This window comes from Idiotropiscis lumnitzeri, chromosome 19 (genome assembly GCF_059441095.1).
Source record: "Idiotropiscis lumnitzeri isolate Australia: NSW breed Sydney's pygmy pipehorse chromosome 19, RoL_Ilum_1.0, whole genome shotgun sequence".
In the NCBI taxonomy this organism is placed as follows: Eukaryota; Metazoa; Chordata; class Actinopteri; order Syngnathiformes; family Syngnathidae; genus Idiotropiscis; species Idiotropiscis lumnitzeri.
The window spans coordinates 13,633,521-13,653,921 of record NC_142409.1 but is presented as its reverse complement, the minus strand read 5'-3'; the positions used below and the strand labels follow the sequence as shown (position 1 = coordinate 13,653,921).

General features: G+C 45.4%; 3 protein-coding genes across 5 annotated transcripts; 1 reads left to right on the top strand and 2 right to left on the bottom strand.

Annotated features, from left to right (window-relative positions):
- Positions 1 to 510: 510 nt before the first annotated feature.
- rdh12l (retinol dehydrogenase 12, like) lies at positions 511 to 3,816 on the bottom strand. Its single transcript, XM_088283029.1, has 7 exons — positions 3,649 to 3,816; positions 3,310 to 3,425; positions 2,532 to 2,687; positions 2,333 to 2,437; positions 1,487 to 1,696; positions 806 to 998; positions 511 to 739 (listed from the first exon to the last, which is right to left on the bottom strand). The coding sequence occupies exons 1-7, from the start codon at positions 3,660 to 3,662 to the stop codon at positions 637 to 639; spliced, it is 897 nt and encodes a 298-aa protein (XP_088139155.1). The 5' UTR covers positions 3,663 to 3,816; the 3' UTR covers positions 511 to 636.
- Positions 3,817 to 13,004: 9,188 nt separating this feature from the next.
- LOC148318704 (carbonic anhydrase 1-like) lies at positions 13,005 to 17,896 on the bottom strand. The gene is made up of 7 exons (XM_088282676.1): positions 17,756 to 17,896; positions 17,412 to 17,609; positions 15,489 to 15,607; positions 14,859 to 14,951; positions 14,711 to 14,773; positions 14,479 to 14,634; positions 13,005 to 14,116 (listed from the first exon to the last, which is right to left on the bottom strand). Exons 1-7 carry the CDS (start codon positions 17,787 to 17,789, stop codon positions 13,997 to 13,999), a joined length of 783 nt encoding a protein of 260 aa, XP_088138802.1. The 5' UTR covers positions 17,790 to 17,896; the 3' UTR covers positions 13,005 to 13,996.
- Positions 17,897 to 19,034: 1,138 nt separating this feature from the next.
- Positions 19,035 to 20,245, top strand: rbis (ribosomal biogenesis factor). Of its 3 annotated transcripts, none has more exons than XM_088283236.1 (4): positions 19,035 to 19,114; positions 19,453 to 19,574; positions 19,652 to 19,764; positions 19,842 to 20,245. In XM_088283236.1, the coding sequence occupies exons 2-4, from the start codon at positions 19,461 to 19,463 to the stop codon at positions 19,870 to 19,872; spliced, it is 258 nt and encodes an 85-aa protein (XP_088139362.1). In that variant the 5' UTR covers positions 19,035 to 19,114; positions 19,453 to 19,460; the 3' UTR covers positions 19,873 to 20,245. The 3 variants fall into 3 exon arrangements, with proteins under 3 accessions (XP_088139362.1, XP_088139360.1, XP_088139361.1); XM_088283234.1 differs by having other exon boundaries at positions 19,652 to 19,768; XM_088283235.1 differs by having other exon boundaries at positions 19,053 to 19,114; positions 19,456 to 19,574; positions 19,652 to 19,768.
- The last annotated feature ends 156 nt before the right edge of the window (positions 20,246 to 20,401 follow it).

Genomic DNA, 20,401 nt, shown 5'->3' with positions numbered 1-20,401 from the left:
TACTTCCTCGTCTTCAAAGTGTCACGCTTCATAAATCTTTTCTTTTATGCACACCGAACGTAACAAAATGATTCTTGTTTTCTCAACATGACGCAATCATTTTGATCTCTTCCATCGTCCAATCCCAACTTTCCAACGTTCAGCATTTTTTTTTTTTTTATTAAGTGTGTGGAAGGATCATAAACTTTCAAGCAGTTTTGCACGGATTAATCTTCAATCTTTTATATTGCGCTGATGGATGCGCTGCGCACCCGTCACGTGTTTTGAACTTTGATGCACTGGTGGGAGATGAAAGCAGATAAGTTGAGGACGGCGTGTCAGCACAAACAAAACATCTCAAAAAAGGTGCTCGCATTCCATTCTTGAAAATATTTCTAGCAGACTCTCGAACGAAATAGCTTTTTTTAGGTGGGAACTTATGGCCTGTCATTCACAGAAACCCGCACAAAGAAGAAGAAGAAAAAAAAAAAAAAAAAGATAACAAACATCGCTATCCAATGACTAGACAAATTGTGACGGTATAACTTCTCTCTTTATTCATTAAATGCAGACGGTGGAAACAAACATTGAGTACAAAGTCGATGACAACAAAAGCAGAGTAATGAATATAAAAATGGAAGCGGGCCAAACGGGAAGTCATTCCCAGTTGATGTTGAGCATGCGACAGCTGAGCTCCCACAACTTCTGCGCCAGGTCGTCATCCTTGCCCGCCGCCGAGCAGTTGGCGGCGGCGCAGTCGCTGCGTCGAAGAAGCAAACGGCCGTGAGCGAGCGCTTCCCGAGCGGGCGACTTGGCGCCAGCCTACCTGTAGTATCCGCCGCTCTCCTGGTCCAGCGCGGGCTCCACGGCGCAGTAGACGGTGGTGCGCGCGCCCTGCGCCGACGTCTTGGTGAACGGGCTCACCAGCTTCATGAAGAGACGCTGCGTCCCGTTCAGGTGGCGCCACAAGTCCGTCTGGACCACGCCCGGGTGCAGCGAGTACGTCGTCACGCCCGTGCCTGACGACCGCAGCAAAAGAAACAAGCGGGTGGGGGTCAAAACAACTAAATGAAAGCCACGCTTCCGATTGGCGATTCAGAAGATACAAGAGCGGTGAAAGCAGTAGGCCAACGTCAAACACCACCTGACCTCTTTCGTGGCTTAACGTTTGTAAACGGCTGACCTACTGCTGGTCTCAAATGAAACCGCACTGCAAAAGGCACTTGCGTTTTATTTCATTTCCATTTGGTCTCGGTGAGGACTCAAAAGTGAATACGTATCGGCCAAAAAAAAAAAATATTAAAAAAAAATTCAAGTGGGAAGGAACATCCCGAGTTTCAAAAGAAAGTTTCGATTCACAGCATTGACAAGGTTTGGCGTTCAAGTGACACTTTTAACAATGTTTGGGCTCTCAATTAAGAACTACGGTTTGAAATTAGGGTACAAACAAGCAATTGTTTCCAAAAATAAATCAAGATATCAAGCATGAAAAAAAATGTATGTTGACCTTGCAAGCGTTTGGCGAGGGAGCGCGTGAAGAGCACGTTGGCCAACTTGCTCTGAGCGTACGCTTTGTTCTTGTCGTAGGCGCGCTCGCTGTTGATGTCGTCCAAGTTGATGGAGCCCCAAGAGTGAGCCAGGGAGGACACCGTCAGCACGCGCGCAGGAGTCGAACGCTTCAGGAGATCCAACAGGAGGTACGTCAGCAGGAAGTGACCTGGCGGGGGCGGGGGCGACAAAACAAAAAGGTGAGGTTTCAAACAATGCGAGGCTTGCGAGCCAGGGTCAACATTTTGGAGACAAGGTTGGAACTTCAAAATTAACCTTTCAAGTCGGTTCCAATTGAAATCTAGGTCAAGTTTTCGAGTTTCAAATGAAAGTTTCCGGTTTCGGCTTGAAGCCTGGCTTCAGGTGAGCTTTCCTCGGTTGATCAACAAGTAAAACCCGAGTTGGCAAAAGCTAGCGGTCGACGTCTGCGGCCACTTTGCTGAACTGGAGTGACCCGTGCGGCTTATCACATTAATAATAAGCAACAGCAATCAAATGTGATAGAATACAAATCATCAAGTGTGACGCAACGCAAAAAGTTGCCATAAAAGCGGCCATAAGAACAGAGTCATAAAAGCCGTCTTCAACTTGGCCGTAATCTCCTCACGCCGCTGAGCAACCTTGACCGCGCGCTAGCGAGAGCAAGAGTTCGCTTCAAAGGTTCTGGTCTTGAAATGGGTTTTTTTCAACAATTTTCAGGTTAAAATGACCACATTTAAGAGACGCTTTCCAAATTGCGACGTCAATCTCTCATGCGACATGTGGGTAAATTGCTCAACATTTCCACACAATTTCCGTGGCTCACCCATGTGATTCACGCCAATCTGCATCTCAAAGCCGTCTGCCGTTTTACCATAAGGACAAACCATCACGCCAGCATTGTTGATCAGGATGTTTAATTTGGACTCCCCTAAAACAAATAAATTGAAAAACATGACAGGAACATTTGGCAGCGCTATAGACGGTTCAAGAGAGCCGGGGTACATCCCTGAGGGACGCCTCACCTTCATTGATGGCCTGCGCAAACTCTCGGATGGATTTGGTGTCGGCCAGGTCTAGTTTCATGCACACCACGTTTTCATTGAGGGACCGGTCTTTAACCTCTTTGAGGGCCACCTGAGCTTTCTCCATGTCTCTGCAAGCCATGATCACCCTGGCCCCTATGCACACACGCGCGCACACAAACATGATTGATAGGCAGCAGTTGGAAAGTCACGGGCCAGAGAAACCATTGCAATTCCCTGGAAAACATTCCACTACTTCTGGAAATTTAATTAAAAAAAAAATTTAATACAAAACACAATTGTTCAAATTTATCATTGATTGCCATTAATTTTCTATTGTTTCAATGTAAAGTTGAAAAACTTTTAAAATGTCAATGGATTGTGAATGTTGATGAGGTAATTGAAATCAAGTGGAACTATTACGCGAGTGCGCCCTCTTGTGATGAAACGGCACAAATAAAATTGCGGATTAGCCACCATGGGAACTGTTCCTAATAATTTGACCCAGCGCCAAACTATACCCACAAAAATAAATTACAAAACATTTAAAGATGAACATATTTTCGTCACCTAACTATTAGAAAACATTAAATAAAAACCACACTATACAAAGATATTTAAAAAAAAAACAATGTCTGAAAACCACCAAAAATAAAATCATAGCTGTAATAGAGCGAACTAGTCCTTGTTTGATGCAGGCAGACCAAATGAGAGCACAACCAAATCATGACAATCGGCCAGCATTGCTCTCAGGTGTGTTTGTTTAGCGCACACTGACCCCTAGTGGCCAGGTCGGCCGCCGCCTCCTTGCCGATGCCGGTGTTGGCTCCAGTGATGAGAACAGTTTTGCCCTCCAGATTGACGTCGCTGGCCCAGGGAGCGCGGAACAGGTTCCTGCCACACAATTGAGCAACACGTCAGCGACTGACTCAACGTCACGGATGAGGAAGCGAACAATCGTGACGAAACTTGGCGAAAAGTCGACAGAAAACATCCCCGTAACACTTTAAACAACAAAACATTTCAAAGAGGACTTTGCCGCTTCTTAATTAGACACAACAAGAAATTACACCAAAGTTGAGCAACTGAGTCGTCATTAACTTGTTTAAGTTCTCACCTTATCGACTGCATGCTCCTTTCTTGACGCCTGTCGGAAAACAAACTGCAACTAATTCGCAAACGTTCGCGCAGAAATTTATAAACAAAACGCCTTCATTAACTTTAAATGGCAAAACCCGCGACGCAGAACTGGCGTCCTTAAAATTGAACGACTCGCAGGTGAGCCAATCAAAGACAAGTTGAACGCCATTGCTTGAAGGTGATTGGATAGGATCACAGAGTTCCGCCCACGCTTTAGAGCACGTTCCATTTTTTACACAAGCAGTGCCGACTTCGTTTCTCGTGGACGCAAATGTTTGAACAACGATTAAACGTGTTGAATCTTTTCGCAATCAGAATAACATTAAGTGTATTATAATGTAAATCGAACTACATTTTCAAGTTATATTTAGTTTAGGGTTTATTACTATGTTTAACAAAGATATTCGAGCGGAGTTACATTGACTGACTGCCATTTTAGCCAATCAGCGGCGAGTTTAACACCCTGGACTAACGTGATTGGTTAGAACGGTACAACACACACACGCGCGCACACACACACTGGCCCGCCCTTGCTTAGAAGTATAGTTCGATTTCGGGCAACTCGTGGCGAAACATTTTTTTTTCTTTGGATATGTTTAAAATGGAGAACGGTTGGAATCGTTTAGCTATTGAGAAGCGCTTAAAACATTTATGATATATTGTAAAGGTGATTCTTGATTGTTATATTATTGATTTTGAGTTAACAACCGACACCCAAGCACCAAGGATGCGCGCATATAGCTGTCCACCAGGGGGCAACAAACGCCGTGAATTCTGTGATTTTTGTGCACGCCACTATCTGAGAAGGGTTGTCACTGCCCTACGGTCAAATTATTGTCAATTATTTCTCGGGCACCGTCGTTTCAGTGCAGGCCTCTTTCATTAGTTTATTTGTTTAAAACATAAAATTAAAAAAAGCTGCTGAACCACAAGGATGGCCGAGTGGTCTAAGGCGCCGCGTTCCGGACCCAGTCTCCCCAGGAGGCCTGGGTTCGAATCTCGAATTTCCCCATTGTGGGACTAATAAAGGCATTATTAAAAGAGCGGGGCGACAACTATTTTCTCCATGTGTCTAGTTAACGTTTCTGGAATTTCGGTTGAGGATGGCTCGTCATTGAACATTACATCGTCTTCAGGCGCCGCGCTATCCGAAGAGAAATGCTGTCGGTGACAACTTCCGGGAATACCAAAAAAAAAAAATCTAGCTATTAGATTTTTCACGATTCATTTCCGACAACAAACGAGAAAATCAATCTGTATTTCAACATTGGTGTTTGCATATTCAAATGAATTTTTGTTATGTGAAAAATGTGCTTCAAAACGTAATATTCAATTACCAAAACAGACAGTGACCTTTGAGGCCTTTCTCTCGCTCTGCTGGTGAATGAGAAGCAGAGTAGAAGCTAAAATCAAGCGTGTTGCTTTATTCGCACGAGTTTTAATTATGATTGTTTATTTGTTTATTTTTTTTTGTTTTATTGCGCTTAGGTCATTGTTTCAATGACCTACTGGTGGAATTTGTGCGCACAAGGTCACTAGAAGAGGAAACTCAGCAGCTGATTGCACGTCAGCAAACACCGACTTCCCTTTTTTTTGCTTAATCAGTCAGAAAAGGAGTGTATCCGTATGCGTGGGAGTGTGTGTGCACGTGCGTGGGAGAGTAAAGTCTGGCATTGTGAAATAACTTCCAACATGTGTGTGAAGTGTTGAAGAACGCGGGTAAAACATGAACGTGAAATACAACACCACAATGAACAAAGTAGACTGTCAGGAGTAAATGACATCCATTTCACGTCGCACATACTAGATTTGAAGTTGTAAACGCGTTAGTAAGTGAGAGTCCTTATTGTCCGTACATGATGATGACTCGAGACTTGAGGTCGGATGTTTGGGTCACCTGCAAAAAGGATCAAACTTTATTTAACCTCTGGCGGCGGCGCCGCATTGGCAAATTCCCAGTGGCCCCAAAACAATGGGGCAGCGGGAGGATGCGCTGAATAAACCACGAGAACAATCCATTAGCTATAACGAGCTCGATGGGACGCGCGTTCTCTTATTTTGGTACGGACGGGAAGTCGACACAAACAAACAAACGCGTCCCAAACGAGCTGCAAGCGTCCTAACAAAACCTACAAAATCAGATCAGATACTGGTTGAAGGTTGTTGAGTGCATGACAAAGCACTAGGTGGCGCTCTAAGCCCTAACGCTCTGAAAGATGATAGAATATATATACGTCATATAAAAAACATCCAATTCATGCTCACGCTGGTCAGGAAAAAGCAAGTCAAACAAACCAAATAAGTTCAAGTAAGAAGGCATCATTGTCCAAGGAAAAAATGAGCTAGTGAAAGTGAGCGGCTTGCCACGGAGGTCACCGGAGGTCAAGCGTCAATCTTCCAGAAGAACAGGAAAGAGCGAGTCATGTTTACATTACAACAAAAGGTCGCGTCGCTTTTGGGCCAAATGATAAACATCGTCATTATCGTCATCCGTTGCCACCTTTCATGCTACACTAACTTTAGGCGGGCGTTTGGCGCCCAGTGCGTGCGTGTGCGTGTGCGTGTGTGACCTCAAGGAGCTGCTGCGATTTCTCAGGCAGCATACACACTAATGGCTTTCTGATAACAATCATAACAAACACACACGATTATCTTCCGTCTGCACGCAAACACACATTTTAGCGTTACGTCCTCGCAAGTTGGACGTGCGTCGTAGCCGAGCATTTTCCCAGGCCAGGCGAAAGTTAAATGTGGAACGTTTCCTCCCTAGATGCTCATTACTATTATTTATGCGGGCTTCTTTTATGAACAAAACATCTGCTGAGCTGCTTTGAACCAACATTGATTTTGCGCATTTTTAGAATATTTCATTTAGAGGTGATGACAATCATTTTTTGCTCTTGATCAAACGTTTGTGTTTTTCCCCACAAGAAAAACATGCTCTTAATATTATTGTACTGTATGAAAAGAGACAATCATACCATTTGCTCTCCTCCTAAGTTGCAAACACGGAACACAAGCACAAAACATGCGCATGCCGGACGAGTTGCGCTTCTGTCGTCTTCTTTTGCGGTGTTCGTTGGTGGCGAGCAAAGCATCATTTTGGCGCATTAGCGCCACCAACTGGTACGTCCCTCCGTGCTCGGAAAACAGTTGTGAAGTTTGTGGCACCATCTAGCGAGTGCAATGACGTCACATCCATTTGCCTGGATTTCATTTGCGTTCAATTGCATCTGGACAGGAAATTTGCTGCTTTTGGTCGGCCAGAACGAGGCCTGCATTCGCTCACTTTGGTGACTAAGTGACAAGCAACTGCAAACAAAATCTTCATCTAAATGTCAATATAAATAGAATCAAATTTTAATTTCGCAGGAATGATTTATTATATGCATGCACACGCTCACACAAACAAATGATATTTTTTTTTTCTATTTTTCATTTACAAGGTTTCATGATTAATTTGAATTATTTGAGTATTGTTTACTTGATATCAACAAACTCCTTCATTATATATCCATGCAATGTCCTCTTTTTTTTATCACATACGAATTGTTTTAAAATGATTTTTTTTCATTTGAAAACGTCAACAATGTTTGAAAACTCACAATCCTCTCAAAGTGAGGCATCTGCCGTTCTTAATGAATTGAAATTGCGTTACGGCATCAGCGCACACTTGTTGTGTCCCCACTGCGCACGCGTGTTTACATGTCCTTGTGTGTGTGTGTGCAGTTCCAAAGAAAGCATTTGAGGTGAAGGCGAGCCCGCCGTTGACAAATGGACACTTGGTATCAAATTCGAAAAGGATTTGATTCACGTGTGCGACTCGTGAGAGCAATGATGCGCCACGATAAACAACGTCAAATTCCCGCTCGGCGTCGCCTGGCGACAGGCTGTCCGAAATGGGGAGACGTCGCGCAAACTGGCCTCAGGAAATTAGAAAAAAAAAAATAGAGTGAGAGTGTGAGCGAGCGTGCGGTGAAGAAAAGGCCCAATGGAAGCCACCGCCCGGTGGGCTTCGTGCGAATGAGAACGAACGCTCGGCGCCGAGATCCGAGCAGGATGAGAGCCATTAATATTCGCGACGTGTCTCAAATGCTTCACATCACCAAGGAAGCCGCGCAACAATTTGCTCTCTTCTTCTAGTTCCCAAGGTCGATTGCGCGCGAGAATACCACCGCGCGCCTCCCGCCAGCCTTCATCCACTAACTCGCCAATTGACGAGTGAGTGACCAAAAGGACATAAAACCGTAAGCGACCGCTACAACGCTGCAGAAACTTTTGCTCTCTAAATATGCAATTTGAAAATGTTTTGCACAAATGTGAAATTCCAAGCAAGCACTTTTTGACTTGTTTGCCACGTCCTCGATGTCGTCAGCGCTCGCAAGCAAACATTTGAGCGGATTCCTCCTGGCGACCTTTCCGCGCCAACGAGAGCGAGACGTCCACTTTAATCGGCGACCACGCGCCTCGTTTTGGCCTCAGAGCCGTAAGCCGCTCGAGCGAAGCGCACGCACGCGAGACCACAAAAGCAATTTGTGATCCGCGCGCGCGCACACTCGGACCTTTGGACGTTGCGAGCAGGAAGCAGGCGCCGCTGATCCTTAATCCTCACGGAGACGCCAACGCCACTTGTTGCAAGTGCAAATAGGAGCCGCTCGCCCTTATTTTGCAGCCGCTCGAATGGTGCACGCGCGCGTCATCGCAAGAAATAAGAGCACGTTTGCCGTTCTAATTTTTCAGCGTGCCGCGTTGACGCCGTTTTATTGCGACATACTTTAAAAAAATATTTTCTTCATATGAAATGTCACCTTTTTGCATTTCTGCCCCAAATCGAGCTTGAGCGAATCTCAGAGATCCGTTGAGGACTCTGAAGAGAACCAAACATGTTGTGTGTGTCAGACAAACGAGATTTTTTTTTCATTGCCGTTTAGAATCACAATTTGAGAAGACAATTATTTTGTAAATGCACGTCGGCGTCTTTGCAATGTGACACGAAGAAAGGCTCGAGCATTTGTTTAAGTACAAGCCATTTTATTGGGCAATCTTGTTGTGGTCAAGTTTTTTTTTTTGGGACGTCAGCAAATGCCATTAAATGGCAATTTGTGGCTAATCTGCCTGACAAACTTTGAGGAAAGGAAACGTCACTTAGCAGGAAGACAGGCTGGCGTAACTTTGAACCTGTGAACTCTTGGGGGGGACAAACACAAACACACGCGCGCACGCACACCCCCGTATACAGACACACACACACACGGGTATTTACACGATCACTATCTCTGTGGCTCTAACTAACGACTTTGTATGTCAAAGCTGCTCTGATGTTGGTGTGTGTGTGTGTGTGTAAAGAGGCTGCAAGCAGGGAGCACGCGCACACACACACACGCACACACGCGCACACATTTACTGTACGCTTGCATCAGTCAGGTCAAGTCCTTTGCTTGAGTGCAGTTCCATCTCAATCAACAGCTTAATTAGCGTGTGCGTGTTTAGACTAGAAATGATGGAGGCTTGTGTGTTTGCTTTGGCAACATTGACACACGCACACACACGCACGCACGCACGCGCACACACGCACACTCGTAACCGGTAGAGACAAGGAGCAACACACAAGCGCTTTGCGATGCACTTAATGAGCCCAATCCTCCTCATCAACAAACACGAACACGAACGCGCGCGCATGCTTACATCTTTTAAATGACCCCAATTTGAAGCTCTTGTTGAAGATGAACGTGAACACTTTTTTGGGGGGGGCTTCTGCATCCTCTTCCATTGCTTGCATTTCTTTTTGGCGCCAATGTGACGATTTTGCTGTCCGGCACTCGTACGCGCTCACGTGACAATAAGTCGCTTCCGGTCTGAGATGACGCGCTGAACAGCATTGCGCAACTTTGCTCATTTTTGGGAAAACTTTTGCATTGTGTCAAGAAAGTCCTCCTAATAATTGTCCGGATCAAATTAGGGAATACGGAATGCGTTCAAAATATATTTTGCTGTTTTTATCTTTCAATGATTCCCCGATCACACTTTAATTGCCATTCAGAAAAAAAAAAAAAAAAAAAAAAAAATAAATCAGAGACCAGAATGAAGATGGAAAACTGATGGCCGTCTGTCAGAAAGATGATTTATTTGGCGGGAAAGTTGCTGCAACCGACCGACTTCCCCCTGATGAGGTGTTAAATGTCTGAAGTCAGATATGGGCCGCAGATTGACCATAAATAAAAATATCCGTTGGCGCTTGCAAATCAGCGTCCAAAAAGATTTATTGCCGATGGCGGCCTTTGCAAATGTTTCAAGCGAAACTTCAAATCAAATAAGGCGTCATTCTCTTTGTTTGATGTTGACTTGAACGAAACGTCTCCGATTGAAATTGCCAGTCGAGCAATTTGGCGTTTCGCCGTTTGGCTCGACGTTGCTCAAATGACACCAAAAGATTGGTTTGCGGCTCGTGACGTCTTTTGCAACCGTGGTGCAAACGTTGACAAATGGTGCGCGTTATCGTTGCAAAATCACGTGACCTGCGCCGCAACGCTGCAAGATGGCGGCACGCGATGCTGTGACAAGATGATGACACTTCATGTGAGAGCAAAATCAATAAATCGGATGAAATTTAGGCTGAGCGGATGCTCACCAAAGAGAAAGCAGCATGGATTTTCAGATTAGACTTTTAAAACGCTTAAAATATGAGTACAGACAAAATGAATGTCATGTCACTGTTAAAAAAAAAAAGAAATGTAAAAATGCCTCCTTTTCCCAATAAAATTTCTCACTGAATAGTTTTGACTTTCTCCTTCTCCTCAATTCTTGACCGATTGCAACTCTTCCAAACTTAAACTGTTCAGATGTTTTCGAACATTCCCCAAATTGCCTGCAGACTGCGGGAAGAAACCGGACGCGCAAATTGCCTTGGGACGACGAGCGCCGCGACGGCGCCGGGCCCGGATGGAAGCCAGGAAATTCCTCGTTTGCAACGACAAGGTCAAGACAAGATGGCGTCCGCGATTGCGGCAAAAGCAAGTCAAAATAGGAGGCGCTCGATGACGGGATAACGTTGTGTCACGGGGCGCTGACGACGTCCACGACAGATAGCGCGAGAATGCCGCAGATGGACAAAGATTGCGCTTTTACAAAAACTAAACGCTCGCCGACTGCATTTGTACTTTTGAACTTTGACAAAATGAAAGCGGCACTGTTTACACTAAATGTATACTTTTTTTTTTTGCTCTCTGTTGCTGTCCCCATATTTCGGACTTTCTGTCAAGTGGGCTGACAATAATGACTTGGAAATAAAAGCATAAGTGCACGCGTCCTTGTTGGTGTGTTCCGACCAAACCGGCCAACGAGGATTGTCTTCAAAATAAAAGCACGCACGGTTGATGTGACACCTTTGCACTTTTTCCGCCCGCAGCTGTCCCAATATTTTTGCAAAACGTGTGCGGTCAACGTTGCGAGGCGGTAATGTGAAGCGAGTCACCCGGTGTGTGTGAACAGGGAACTCAACTCCCGTCCGTCAGTAACTTGGCAACCGGCGAGCGCAGGACACAAATCTGACCCCCCCTCGGACGCGCTAATCAAGTAGCAGTCAATGAGTGGGATCGTCCTTCCTCTTTTCAAAAAAAAAACAATGCCAGCAGTTGGCTGGCGCTGCTGAATGGATTCTTTTATGTTCAGGATTTTCGGGCTTGGAGCCTTCCAAGTCGCTAACATGCTAATAGATTCGGAGAAGAAAATGAGCCCAACCAAACACGTTTCTACGGAAGGAAAAAACAAATCCCACGACGGGCCTCTCGTTGCAAACACGCACGCACGACTTTCCCTGAGGGAGGTCACAGGCCACGCTCACGAGCCCGCGTGTCGGCCCGGCGCCGTCACGTCAACAGGCGGCCATACGTCGGACGTGGCGGCGCGGCGCGACGCACTCGACTCCAATCTGGAAAAGCGCCACAGAAAAAGCGCTGCTCGTACTGGAGGCGATGCGAGGTCGCTTCCGGTCTCTTGAGCCGGAAACGTCAAACGTTGACGTGCGCCATCACGTCAACGACATCTACAATCGGGAGATATGCAATCAAACATTCATCTCAACGCGGTGAACGGGAGCAACCACGCGCGCTCACACGCTTGGTCCCGCTGTCACAACTCCAATCGTAAGCTAAAAACAAAAATAAAAAAAGCATCAGGAGCAGCAACGTGTGTCCAAACATTTATTGATGCTCTCACTCTCGCGGCCTTTCCTGTTGCTCATCGCACACAAGTGGAACATTACACACACACACACACAAATGGTCCATGTGTGCACGTATGCACGGCTACCGTCCTCTTCATGTGTGTCACGCCAGATTATGCAACAGGATGGGGGAAGGGCCACAGGGCCACAGCGCGCGTGCGTGCGTGAGAATAATCAACCCCATCGATCCAAACGGCTTTAGTTCATGCATGTGTCAGGTCGGCGCTGATTGATTTCACTTTGGGCTAAAAAAAAAATAATGACCTTTGCATGAGTTTGTGAGGTGAAATCCAAAATAAAAAAAGAAACGGGACACGTGCGCGTCACATGACAGCCTGCAGCAAAGTCATCCAGCTGTCACAACATTCAGAACAAAACGCACAAAAAAAAAAGTCACGTCACGGTGATAGCAAGTCGGCACACAAAAACACGTTTGATCTCATTTGAATTTAGGTTCGGATTTCCATTTTGCAGAGAACGCTTTTTTGTTTCCCCATCAAATATTTTCACCAGTCTAGCGCTTTGCAAAGTGACTTTTGGCATTTTTGAGTTCCGAGCACAAAAAGAACTATTCATTAAAAGATACTTTATGTCTCTTGATTTATTGATTGATTTTTTTTTTTTCAGAAACCGGAGCAAAATATCGCTCGCCATTTGGTTGATGTCGAAAACTTTCTCACCCTCAAAGTCGCAACCGACTGCGAAAACGACCCGACAGTCGCGTCTCACGTGTTTCCTTCAACAAGGTCAAAGGTCGTTCCTTTTCGGGACTCCAACTACCTCGTACGTCGACGGCAGTCGATTAATTAGCCTTTGAGAAGAATTCCATTCCGCCTCAATTGCGTTGATTCGCGCTCGTTTTTGCTCAAATCCGATTTGATCTCATTTTGTTCAAAAGCATCGGCTCTTTTCATGCCGCGTTTCGCTCGGACGCGACGAGGAAAATCTTGTTCCCAAATGACGCCTCACGCCGGCGTGTCGGCAAACTTTCATTAGCTTTTACGCCAAGTCGCCAAACGGGCAAAAACTAAACAAGCTCCTCGTCTTCTGTAATCACAGAAATCAGAATGCGCTTTATGAGCTTGAAGGTCACAAAGCACTCGGCACACGTGTCCCTTTTCATCAGATTTATTCAACGGGTTGAATGTCCGCTTTCGTTATTTAGAATAACAATTAAGATTCACAACTTCATCATTGCAAAATGACAAGAATAAGGCAGGCGATTTGTCCTTTCAAAAATGAATTCCAATCGGGTCTGGACTCACAAACAGAGACAAAGATGAACTCGAAAAAGATTTCATTTCATCAATTCAGTGCAACAACGTCGGGCTTGAGCATCTCATCTTCTTCTTGGCATCTTTCATGATCTTAATTGCACACTTTTTGACACGTTCAAATTTCTTCCCACACGAGTAAGACGCGTCCAAATTGTTTGAGGTTGACGTCCCGTTGAAGTCAGCGGGCGCTTTTGCAGAGCGGATGGCACACATGACGGCCGGCGCAATTCCATGATGGAATATTGGACGGAGGGCAGACACGTGAGCTTTGGCGCTGGCAACTAAAAGGAGGGAGGAGAAAGGCGAGTGTGGGGGGGCGGGGGAAGGGAAGGAGGAATGCAAGTATCGGTGCCATCGGAGGTTGGATTGGAATTTGGAACAGGAAGATTTGTTTTATATTTATTCAGCATCAAACACTTCAACACGGAAAAAAAAAATTCTCTTTTCAAAATCGAGTTTGAATTTCCAACATTGACTTTTTTTTTTTAGTATGAAAATCGATTCAATATTAAAGTGATTATTTTTTAGCATCAAAATCCAACATTTATATTCAACATCTTAAAAACAAATTGCCATTTAGAAAAAAAAAAAATCAAGCTTAAATTGCCAATAATCTTTCATGATAAAAAAAAAACAAAAACATTGAATGTGATCTTCAGATAAAGGATTGCTCAATTCAATCAAGTCCCGTTGATCATGTGACACCAATTCAAAGTTGGATTTCGATGCAAAAAAAAGAAAAATAATTTGAAAAAATCATTGCGTCCGACTTCCAATTTGAACGGCACCGTTGGACTTGCAATTGACGGCAAGATGGCGTCAGGCGTTCACTTGAAGAACGCTCGCACTTGGCGGCCTTTGAGGGGCTGCGGGGGCCGGTAGTTGTCCATCATGCAGCACTCGGGCTCGCCCTCAGCCGAGAAGAGCAGGCCGCGGAATTTGCCCATCTGCGGAGACAAGAGACGCCGTGTTGGTGTCGGCCTCATGCTGCCCTCAATCAACTTTTCGGGGGCGGGAGGCATTTTGGAACGCTTTTCTCGGAGCCCGGTGCTACTTTGTGCCAAAAGATGCCGGCGACACGGAGCCACGACTACCGGACAACATGCGGCATCGAGGCAGAGAAGGTCCCCTACAAGGTAACCGTCATTGTTGCCGCAGAGCACCTGAAAATGTTGGATGCGTTGTTCCTCCGTGTGCGTTAAAGCAGCAAAAAAAGAAATAAAACTCTTGACGGAAAGTCCCAAACTGGGATCCAAGACAACAAAGCCACTCTTTGTGCTTCCCAAAGCGTTTGTAATGCTGCCGCTACCTGAGCCGAGCTGACGCTGATGGCATCCTTGCAGACGATCCAGGTGACGCTCTCCAGCAGAGGGGGCGTGGTCAGGGAGCCTTCGTACGTCCAGTAGTCCAGGCGGGCGGGCAGCAAGCCGCTCGGGTCGAAGTCCTTGAACGTGGTCTGCTTGCCCTGAAAGAAAAACAAGCCATGAGCGCCACTTGACGTCAACGCGAATGGAGAAAAGGCGGTCGCCATGGGAACGTACTTTGGTCTTGATGGCACCAAAGGCATCCAAAACCTTCTGGAGACTGCCGTTTTCATTTCCAATCTAAGAACGAGAAAAAAAACAAGACTGGATTCCAGAAGGTGAATCGTGATTTTTTTAAAAAATTTTTTTTTTAGTCTGTGCGAACCTGCAGGAAAACTCCCACCACAGCGAGTCCGTCGGGTTTGTTGGCAGCCTCGCCAAAGCTGCCGTATTTGGTGTTCCAATGCACCAGATGCAGCTGCAAAAACAAAGGCCAAAAATTTATTTGCAGCTCACACACCCAAAAAAAATAAACGCCAATTTGTGCTGTCACATTTTTGATGCCAATATTTCACGCGCATTCTTCTAAAAGTTGTGTTTATTTTTGCCCATTTCAGTAACATCCTAAAATGTCTCGCTGCCAATCCACAAAGTCGTTTGGGGAAAAGGTGCCTGAACGGCGAATAGGAAATAAAAAAAATACCAAAGTCCCAAAAACATCTGGCGTTGCCGCCGATTAAATTCCTGCACGGCAGATTATTTCTCGGACGGGATGGCAACCGATAATCGTCCTTCTCGGTCAGCGCGTGTCCTCATTTGGCTCAAATCGAGCAACTCGTCGTCCACATTCAAATGCCTTGAATCCTTTTGCGCGCACTTTTTTGTTCCTTCTTTTGAAAAAAGAAAAATCGCAACGCTGCGTTGGAATCTAAAAACACGACGGCAACGTACTTAAAGAAAATCAAATAAAAAATGAGCGCGTTTTATGGGCCCAAAATGCCGACGTCATCCTTACCTCGGCGGGATACTTGTTGCCGGCCACCGTGTGCTCCGAGCCCCGGTCGTCGGAAGCGCCCCAATGGAAGTGGAACTGCTTGAGGCGATACACCCCCGAGATGGGACCGCCGGTCAGAACTGCTCGCCGGGGAGACCCAGACAGAAAAAGAGAGACGGGAACGTCGTTTGGCTGGACTCGACATGTCAGCTCTCACGTCAACGCCGACGTGACGAAAATAGCGCGCCGTCATATCCAACGCAGAAGCGACGTCGTACTTTGTTGATGAAATCATCCCAAACCGTCTCAGCTCATCAGAACTGAGCGAACGCGAGTCGTTCTACGCAGAGGATAAAGAATAATTGACTTTCCGTCTTGTTCAATTTTCTATCGACAGTGTTCGCGCTCTCGCTCGATTTGGAAGACAAACAAACCGTTCATTTTTTGTGTTCTCTTTCGTTTTTGACGGTAAACATCAACTGGGAGTGGTAATAAAAAGCTTGAAGCCTCCTATTTGGGTCAACTCCCTCCGAAAACAAATTCTGCGGACCGCCGACACGCTAGTCTGTTGACATTGACGAGCGAGAGGAGCGACGCTACTTGAGAGCAAACCCGTTTGAATGAACGGAAAAATGTCAATCGTTGTCTTCAGAACAATCATTCATTCGGAACCAAAAAGACGGAAGACGCGGAAAACTTGTCGGGCTGGATTATTGTTCGGCGACATGAAGGAGAATTACAATTGTCTCGTGTTTTCACGTGCAGTTGAGGTCTTTTTTTTCCCTCTTCAAATACATCAAATGAAACGATTCTTCTTCGATTAAAAGTGTCCAGCACGACCTCAAGACGATTTCCCGTGTTTTGCGGCGAAATAGTTTTCTTCTCTGGCCTGGCTCGGCGCGTCGCCATCTTCGCTACTCGTGCTGCTTTCGTGACAGCAACGGCCGTCGCGCTTATTCGCCGGCACGGAGGCGAGGCCGGACGACTTAAGAAGCGAGCCCATCGCAGCTGGTCCGGCATTGCCAAAACATCCGCTGCGTTCCAATAAGTTGGGGAAATTTGCAAGGGTTATTTTGGGCGCAGGACAACGTGTGTAAGAACGGCAGCTCTTTGTCACTTTCCAATTTGGCGCACAGGACGCATGACTAAATGTCCCGAAGCCAACACGGCGGTGGAAAAAGGCAGCGGGGAAACACCCGACGCGCTGTTGCGTATTCACAAAATGGCGGCGGGTCGGAGGAGATTATGTGACCTTAATCTCAATTGGCAAGCACTCGCGTAATCTGGATAAGCGACGCTTTAAAAATACACGAGTCGTATCTCCACAAAACAATTGTCTTCAACGGACTATTTTCGAAAATGGAGTTCACAAAAATGATCATTTCTTGTCGCGATCTTGCAAAATCAATTTTCTCAAACAATATTATGATTTTATACTTGGAACAGGACATCTTTATTCTTGTAATACTTCCATATATATCTTAGCAAGCCGTTCCGATTTTTTGGTGCGTTCTGACCTCGTTTGTGCTGCGGAAGGTTTACTTGAGGTGACATTAACAATTCAGTTACCGTCTGCATGCACGCTTTGTTCTCGGAGGGGGGCTAAAATCAAGCCCCCCCCCCTCCCTCCCTCCAATGCAGTCCATTCAAGACTCTGGCAGGAAGAATGCGCTCTTAGTGTACACATTGAGCTTACAAAAAAAAAAAAAAAAAAGACAATGACGTCATACTGGACATTTTATCTGCAAGTCTAAAAAAAATGTACAATTGAGAAGAATTCCTTCCGGATTTTGGAAGAGTAATGTTAATGATAACGTTATAATTCTTTGAACGTGTATGGCTTTAATTTTGTGATGCGTGCAAAAAACAAACCAAAAAAAAAGCTGCCCGTGGCGGTGGCAATATCATCCTAAATGCTGAGAATAAAAATGGTGTCGTCCTCACCGGAGTTGTCCATGTCGTCGACGAAGGTCACCTGGAAGGAGTGTCCATTGTTGAGGATGTCCAAGCAGGTGTCAGGGTCGTACTTGAGGCTGAGCGGCTTGAGCGCGCCGTCGTACGACGCCAGGCCGGGATTGATGTCGATCGGCGACTGGCGCGGACCGTCGGCGATGGGGAAGCTGTCGGACCACTTGTCCGGACCTGCGGGAGGGGGAAAAAAACTCGAAAATCAATACATGAATGTTTGGGCGCTAATGCGTGCATTTTGCGCGCGCGCTCGTCGTGCACAACAGCAACACCTGCACGCGCAATTGCGCCGCCCGCATTCGGACGAAAGTGCATCTCACCGTTATTGGCGGCGTATCCCCACGCGTGAGACATGTCGTCACTTTGGAGCGGATGCGATTTCTTTCGAAGCAATCCTGCAAACAGAGCGCTGATGCCCCCCGACACTTGACAGCTGCGCGGCGCCTTATATATAAATACACGCGGACCCCCCCCCCCCCACCACCCTCGAGCCCCCCCCCTCCCCTCTTTCTCCTCCTCCTCCTCCTCCTCCTCCACCGGCTTTCCAGACGTGCTGCAGCACTTTTCTCTCTCGCTTTCTCTCCCCGTGCACCGAATCTAATCCAACGGTGCTACCCGAGCCGACACCGACGCGTGGGTCGGTCCGTGGCCACGAATGCAGGCGGTTCCCCCCATGTCCTCGTCCGCTTCATTCGAACTCCATTTTTTCTTAAAGTGTCTTTCATCTCATCGCCCTCTTTATAACGTCTCGCCTGCATCCACGTTTACGTAAAAAGAGCGGAGCCGCAATAGGGATTGAAAACAATTCAAAATGAGAAGAATTGAAGCAGTCAGTTTCAATTCAGAACCGAGCCGATTAGAGGTCAAGTCAAGTCCAAACCCGGAATATTTAAGAGCCCCGAAGTCATGACCTTCAATGCAGACTTTAGCATGGCGGACAGATTGTATAGATTTACAAAGCAATGCACAGCCCAAGCAACCGTTCGGCAGGCGTTTCTACGGTGCAACAGCGCCACCTGCAGCCAGCAGATGAAAGTGCAGACTAGTAGGAACGCCGTTGCGATTGTTGATTACAATTATGAAATTAAGGTTAAAAGTTGACTGTTATAAAATGAGCCTTAAAAATGAAGCTAAAAGAAACACGTTTTTTAAGGCCGCGTAGCCCAACAGTCTTTGAGTGTACATGAACTTTTATTGTTAAATCCACGTACACAAAACGGAAAACGAACTTTCTACTTCCTGTAGGCGATTATCTTTCAACTTTAATGCAAATTAAAGCGTCAATTTGCGGCCGACAAACAGAAAGCATTTTCGAAGCCTTTACAATTGTAAAGCTACAGAAAATAAAAGCAATGCATTAAACAAAGCAGAACTGTTTTTTTTTATTTATCGTACTGAGCTTGTGCGATAAAAAACGCCCCCTGAGCGAGTGTCTTTTAAAAGTCACAATAATAAAGTAAAGTACACCTAAATTTGTAAATGTTTAAAACACATAATTCCTTGTGTAGCTGGTGAAATAGAAAGCCAGCTGACGATCCAAACTGTTAATTTTTATGAAGAAATGACTAACCGGAGTAGAAAGGTTGCGGTCATTGCGTCTCATGTTGATGATGTCATCAAGAACGGACGCTGCTCGCTGGGGAAAATAAACACAACAACAGAGTGTAGGCACACGCAGAGTACGTAAAGATTTTTTCCCGTTCAATCGTTCAAAAGTCACATGTGCAGTACCGAAAATGTGCTGTTGCGCTATTTTCGTTAACGAACTCCAACCTCCCGCAATAACGATACACGACATTGAATTGTACGTTTAGCATGTAGCGTGTATCATTAGTCTGTTTTTTCCCTCTCATCATCATTTTCTCCATCATGCGTTTTCCGAGAAGAACATGAGTCACATTATTGGAAACTGTTTTAGAAAACCAATAAATACCTCTTTTATAATAACGACTGAATGCCAATGGGAAATATGTATAAGCCACTAACTATGTTTTTTCCCTCATTGTGCGTCTCTTAGCAGGTAAAATGGGTAAAAACAAACAAAAAGGCAAAAAACAGACAAATGTCTTCCAAGTGGCAGCGAACAAGCACTTGAAGGCCAAAAACAAAGCCAAACCCATACGGACGACACTGAAACATGTAATGTCCATCTTCTCACCATTGCCAAACTCATTTAGGAAATAATGAGATGAAATGTATTTTTATCACCGTTTCAGATCAACGCCGTGAAGAATGAGAAGGTTGAGAACCTCAACCAGATGTTCTCGGAAGTCCAGCGGGACGTCAACCTTTCTAAACGTATCGCTGCAGAAGCAAAGAAACCGGCACAGCAGGTGAAGTTATTGAATTGATCATCCACATCACATTCATTGACGTCATCTTTTTTTTCTTTTCTTCCCTATTTAGATGGCCAAAGAGCCGCCAAAGGAGCCGGTAAATGTTGATAGTGCTGCTCAGCTCTTCTCTCAGCTTTGATGGATTTCTCCAATCGTGTGCATAAGATCACTAACATTATTTTCACCTGTCATCGGACTGTAAAGAACTTTACACGTGTTGTTGAGATACGATTTAACATTGGTCAGTTGTTTGTCACTTTCATAAAACCTGCAAAGGCAAACCTAACTGCTTTTAATAACATTTAAATGTGAAGAAATGTACATTGTTTGGGGGGGACCGATCATAATATACAAACAAATCTTTTCCGGGCCTTAAATTCATGATAGATTTGGATAATATTTTGAAATTGCTGAATCGTTGTACTGTTTAAATGATAAAATTCAATAAAAGACACTCAAATCTGGGCTGGAAAACTTGGATGTCCAACTATTTCCTCTCATTCTGCTATGATCTTTTTTTAGCCAATATTAATGCAATTAAGTCAGGATTTTGAGTATGTTTACACTGTTGGTGCTGGAAAAGTTTGGACGTGACCCGGCAATACAGCAGTTTGTTTTATTTATATTTAA

Bases quoted from the DNA above. Each gene is read 5' to 3' on its own strand.
- LOC148318704 (XM_088282676.1), bottom strand. From the start codon at position 17,789: ATGTCTCACGCGTGGGGATACGCCGCCAATAACG. The intron at 15,608-17,411 runs GTGAGGACGACA...CCCGGCGAGCAG, and splicing joins CGACGACATGGACAACTCCG to TTCTGACCGGCGGTCCCATC. The intron at 14,635-14,710 runs GTACGTTCCCAT...TTTTTCTTTCAG, and splicing joins TTGGTGCCATCAAGACCAAA to GGCAAGCAGACCACGTTCAA.
- rbis (XM_088283234.1), top strand. From the start codon at position 19,461: ATGGGTAAAAACAAACAAAAAGGCAAAAAACAGACAAATGTCTTCCAA. The intron at 19,575-19,651 runs GTAATGTCCATC...TCACCGTTTCAG, and splicing joins TACGGACGACACTGAAACAT to ATCAACGCCGTGAAGAATGA. The intron at 19,769-19,841 runs GTGAAGTTATTG...TTCCCTATTTAG, and splicing joins CAAAGAAACCGGCACAGCAG to ATGGCCAAAGAGCCGCCAAA.
- rdh12l (XM_088283029.1), bottom strand. The intron at 1,697-2,332 runs GTGAGCCACGGA...CGCCCCCGCCAG, and splicing joins GATTGGCGTGAATCACATGG to GTCACTTCCTGCTGACGTAC. The intron at 999-1,486 runs GTCAACATACAT...TGCGGTCGTCAG, and splicing joins CCTCGCCAAACGCTTGCAAG to GCACGGGCGTGACGACGTAC.